This window comes from Eurypyga helias, unplaced genomic scaffold (assembly GCF_000690775.1).
Source record: "Eurypyga helias isolate BGI_N326 unplaced genomic scaffold, ASM69077v1 scaffold24279, whole genome shotgun sequence".
NCBI lineage: Eukaryota > Metazoa > Chordata > Aves > Eurypygiformes > Eurypygidae > Eurypyga > Eurypyga helias.
The window spans coordinates 1-5,508 of record NW_010273051.1 but is presented as its reverse complement, the minus strand read 5'-3'; the positions used below and the strand labels follow the sequence as shown (position 1 = coordinate 5,508).

General features: G+C 40.2%; 1 protein-coding gene across 1 annotated transcript; it reads right to left on the bottom strand.

Moving 5' to 3' along the window:
- Window positions 1–352: 352 nt before the first annotated feature.
- Window positions 353–3,875, bottom strand: ARL14EP (ADP-ribosylation factor-like 14 effector protein). The gene is made up of 3 exons (XM_010159351.1): window positions 3,368–3,875; window positions 2,269–2,396; window positions 353–592 (listed from the first exon to the last, which is right to left on the bottom strand). The coding sequence occupies exons 1-3, from the start codon at window positions 3,788–3,790 to the stop codon at window positions 364–366; spliced, it is 780 nt and encodes a 259-aa protein (XP_010157653.1). The 5' UTR covers window positions 3,791–3,875; the 3' UTR covers window positions 353–363.
- Between the last annotated feature and the right edge of the window lie 1,633 nt (window positions 3,876–5,508).

The window sequence follows — 5,508 nt, the reverse complement described above, 5'->3', positions numbered from 1 at the left end:
ATGACAGTGAGTCACTCAGTATGTCACACGAAAAATTTAGAAACTTATACCTAAATACAGTCAAAGACTGTTCAAATCAGAACTTACTTGGATGGCTAACAAGACTGAGTACAAGGTAAACTCAAGTATGAAAAGACAGTAGTATGATTAAGAATATTCCCATAATCATACTGAAAATGAATGTGAAAGCACGTTAATGATGTGGATCATGATAAATTCCAATGGTAAACTGGAATCCAATTGATCCAATTTATCCATGATAAATTCATGTGGATCATGACAAATTCCAATCCACTAAACCACAAAACTATGAATGTGCTGTGTTTAATCAACACCTGGAATATATACTCGGGTGCATATACACTAACCAGCATGCTTATTTTTAATTATTTCTCCTCCTTCTATCTCAATTTGCTCATACAGCCACTTGCGGTCACAGCGACACTCAACTCCACACTTGCTGGAGCTACACTTGGGGCAAGCATAGAAACATCCCAGGCAGTCTTCATCCAGACAATCACAGAGATCCATCCCACTGTACAGCAGGAGTCCCTGGCTATCGTAGACTTTACTCTTGGCTGGTATAACTTGCCTGTATAATGAAAACCAACAGTTATTTCCATGTTTAAAAATTAACCTATTTTGATGCCAAGCTGCCAACAGTTGTGGACATAAGTTTTCTTAGTTCAGGTGTTGATTTAACACCGTTGATTTAAAAGGTGTACATATGTCACTGTACTTGACAGTATTTCTCAGTCCTAACTGCATCGCCACTATAGGGCTTCTGAAATAACGGGAAATTTTATTGTTTCAATAGCACATATATTCAAACACTTAGGTGTATTCTTACCTATATGATGTAAACCTCAGATTACCTTTCAGACGACGTGAAATACTCCCTAACTTATTTTTCTTTTGTAACACATAGCTGTAATTCAAAGGAGGACATGTAGAATCATTTAGGGTGAGCACATCCTAAGTTAAAAGTATCCTCTATGCTTTCATCATTACCCATCTCCCTAACAGTTCTGTTAAACTGCAGAATCACAGAAAAACTGTTTGGAAGGTGCTTCTGGAAGTCATCTTGTTTAACCCTCTGTTCAAAGCCAGGTCAACTCCAAATTCAGTTGCTTAGGGCTGTATCTAATGGAGTACTGAATAGCTCTGATGTCAGACGCTTTTACTTTTGTAAAAAGTAAATTTACTAATTTACTTTTACTCCAGTGTTTTACTACACACACACACAAAAAGTTATCTTTCCATCTCATCAACATCTTCCTGGTTGCAACTTTGCCCAAACTGAGCAGAAGAAACAAATGGAGAGCAAAAGGATGTGTGGTTTGTGAACAGCACATCTAGTGTCCATTTCTGTCTTGTAGAGTAAAACTTAGGTGTAGAGCAGGGGAAAGGTATTAATGTGTTTTTCTTGCACGTTTTAACTGATACAGTGTGACTAGTTAAGGCTGGGGCTTCCATCGCTCTCCTGTTAGGACAAGACTGAATTGGTCCAAACTTCTAGTGGAAAATGACAGACAAAATTCAGCTGCACATACTTGTCCTCTGCAGAAAGTGTGGTTTTGAAATCAGCCACGTTAGAAGGTTGTGATTTTTTTTATCTAGTATTGTCCAACTTGGATACTATCTCCTTTTAAAACAGCAGGTTAAGGTCCTAACTTACACCCTTCAATAAACAAAGTATAATTACAGAGTTTATTGAAAGAGAACTCTAATATTTTAAATGTAGTCTACATGATCTTAATGTAGTCAAATTTAGCCTATTATCAGAATTTTAGTTTATGCATAAATTATTAGCTTCATCTATGATCTGTGTAGTATTGTCATACATTAGTAAATAGAATTAGAGGATGGTTTGGTTTGGAAGGGACCTCAAGGACCATCTAGTTCCAAACCCCCTGCCTTGGGCAGGGACACCTTCCACTAGACCAGGTTGCTCCAAGCCTCATCCAGCCTGGCCTTGGACACTTCCAGGGATGGGGCATCCACAGCTTCTCTGGGCAACCTGTCCCAGTGCCTCACCACCCTCTCCAGGAAGAACTTCTTGTTTGCGTTCTAATTGCCTGAAATATGGCCTGCCTGCTAACACTTTAAACAAAACAGAAGATAATATGAACTTTAACGTCCTTAAAGCAATCCATAAACATGAAACTATCCATATGAAAAATGTAGTGTTACAGGGACACTGACCATAAGGGCTATTTTATTTTGAAGTGAAAGTTAAAACCAATGTAAATACAGAAAACAGCTCACCTGTCTGAATTAAACGTGGTTTTTGTTTGCAGCCTTCTTTTTTCCCTTTTACTGGTCTCAGGGGTGAATTCGGTCTGTCGTCCTGGATTAGTAAATTGTAGAGACTTTAAAGCCTTAGCTGTACGTCCCTGAACAAAGACAGTGAATCTCATTTAATTAAAAATGCAAACCTAAATTCCTAAGAGAATGTCTATGCAAGCCAGGATAGTGTAATAACCTTGATAAATTGTTGATGTCAACTCTAAGCACTGCATTTCCCAGAAGAAACAACTTAAATATTAAAATTTTTATACTGGAAAACCATACCAGTCTCAAAACCCAACAGTACAATCTTTACAGTAGGCATTTTAACCAATGCCTTAAAATTTCACCCCCTATCAGTCTCCTAACCATACTGACATGTAATTGAAAGACACAGTTGGGCAACAGCTGCTAAAAGGCAACTCTGCTTTGCTACAGGGCATACATGGATGAGCTCTTGCCGATTTGGTTGCCCACACTTGCAGTGATTACCTGCATACAGCCCGAACAACGTACCCAATAACGTGTAAGCTGCATTTCAAACTCAGCACCCCAAGTGTTATCCTCCTACTGCCCCCAAAGCACACCATGGCCTTCACAGCTCAGCCACCACGAGTACACTTAATTCACCTCAATGCATGTTCAGTTCGTAACAAACTGCTGGAGAGAGTGGATTTTTTTATTTTTCAGCTGAAGAAACAAACCCAGAAGTTTATCTCAACATCCTTAGGAGCAACCTTTGCAGTGTTTTAAGCTCACATTTTTTTCTAAGGCTCGAGTAACAGCTTAAAATACCAGCAGCAGCCTGGTACTTACATAAACTTACAAAGTGTAAGTCACCCTAGGACACACAACCATTTGGATTTAAAAGGCCATAATATTTAATCAGGGAAGAGGATTTTTTTAAGGTCCTCCAAATAAAGGCTTAAATGAATGAACTCCCACACGTGTAAAAGACTATACCCTTTTGTATTTCTGTTAAAGAACTTAATTTATGTAGGACTTGTATGAAGCCCAGTCCAGCAGCTTGCAGAACCTGGAGGGGGGTGGTGGCGGAAAAACTGATCCGTATACATACGTCCGAATCGAGTTTTCTTCTTTGCCTTTCTTCGGCTTCAACATCCACGCTTCCATTTATTATCTGCATACATTTGGGACAAAGCTTCCAGCCAGGTACAAACTGTCTTCCGAACTTGGCACTTAGAAAAGTTGCGTCGTCTAAGTCAATCGCACGCAAGTTTTTCTTCGACAGTTTTCTGTGTATGTTAAAGGGGTCGCAACAGGATTTCTGTAAGTCTTCAAATCTTTCAATGTAAATTTTTACATGGTGGAAGCAGATCGTATTATTCTCTGAAAGAGTTATTCCAGTCCTAAGCTGAAGTAACAGTAGATCAGATGAAGACAGGTCTTGCTTAGTCTTAAAGCCAGTGTGCCGGGTGTAATAGGTCTTATGGCATTCATTGGTAGCTTGAAGCTGAACTCCAACGGAACAAGGATCCATTTTATTTTATCAGAACAACTTATTTCACTTATTTTGCCTAAAATAAGTTACTTGAAGTCTTTAGGAGTTTCTATGAAGATCAGCCTAGAAAAAACATTAACATAAATCAGATTTGTGCTGCAAACTTCTAGCTGTAAGCCTGACAAATCAGGTTTGAATTATTTAAAAAACATGTAAAGAAATTATAGTCTTATAGTCTAGATGAGACTAAAAATACACTGAATTCTGGAATTAAACCATGCATCTCATATTCCTTTCAGAGGCATTTTTTTTCCAGCTACAGTAAGTATAAGATGAAAATGTTTAGTAGCATTACTTCCTCAAAAGCAAACTGGGAGCAAGGTATGAGGAGGATGCAGCCTGCTCTGGTCATCACTTGTAAAGATGGCCCACAGGAAGAGACTGCTGATGGCTGAACAATTCACCCTTCCTGTTTCCAAGCAGTTTCTAGGAAAAAAAGCTGCTGAAGGTAGGCTGCACGGGCTGTCTGATGTCAGCAATTCACATCCAACAACGCTTTGCTTTGTGTTCTTCCCACGTATGCCAGGTGCAAGTCAGCACACACAAACAACCTGAGCCTTCTCAGGAAACAGCCTGTGGTACACACAAAGATTGGTGGTTCTAGATGTGTGCAGTTGTCATCATGTGGCCTTTGCATGCAGCGCTCTCCAACTCTCGTTGCCATGCCTGTTTGACGTAAATATTGGGGCAGTTATTTAAAGTTAAACACAGTTACCAAATACAAAGCAAGCTGCTGCAGTGGTCTCGTACCCATGCCATCAGTAGTTTTGCAAGAAACTTTGGCCCTAAAACATCAGAGCCTCAACCTATCTTTTACTATATTCTACTGCAACATAAAGGACAAATTTCTACCAAAAGTGATTAATTTGCTTTCAAAAACTCTGAGAACCTTAATTACAATGAATACAACCTAACTGGGATCTTAATGTTCACGGAGTTCATTTCCTTCACAGTAGCTAGTATGAGGCTATGCTTTGGATTTGTGCGAGGCTACGTTCCGAATTTCTGCTGAGAAGAATATGGATAATGCTGGTGGTTTTAGTTGTTGCTAAGGAGCGTTTGCACCAAGGCAAGGGCTTTTTCAGCTTCTGATACTGCACCTGGGTTCCCAACCTCTTCGCTACAAGCAGTGGGGAGGGGACACAGCCCAGTCTGTTCAAATGACACTGTTACGTGTATCATCCCCTTGATTTGTAATAATTCTTGGTAGAAGCTTCAGAGGCATTTCTTCCCTCCTCTCCTCAGGAGGAGCTTTTTGCCTTTGAAATCCCTTTGCTGGAAACAGGAGAGCGCTTCAGCAACCAGGTACTGAAATGAAGGCCTGTATTCACACTTGTGAAGTATCAGTTAAGTGGTTACTGAACCAAACACATTAAACTACAGCAGAAGAGAGTGATCAGGATCAGCACAGTGAAGCACTTGTGCAAAAGAAGCCTGCCACAGTAGCAGAGATTCAACAAGGTGAATTCTTAACTCCTTTCTGCAGGTAGAAACAAAGGATGGAGGAAACTACAACTTAGACTGGCAGCCCTGAGATATAAGAAGCCGAAGCGAAAGGACAGTAATGAAATAAAAAATGTGAGCCCGTATCTATACATTATGCTAGATGCTCAGCAACTGCACAGCACGGCAGGCCCTCATCCCAACGGCAAGAGCCCCGAGCCAGGGCGGCGTGTTGAGAACCGGGCGTTAGCCCA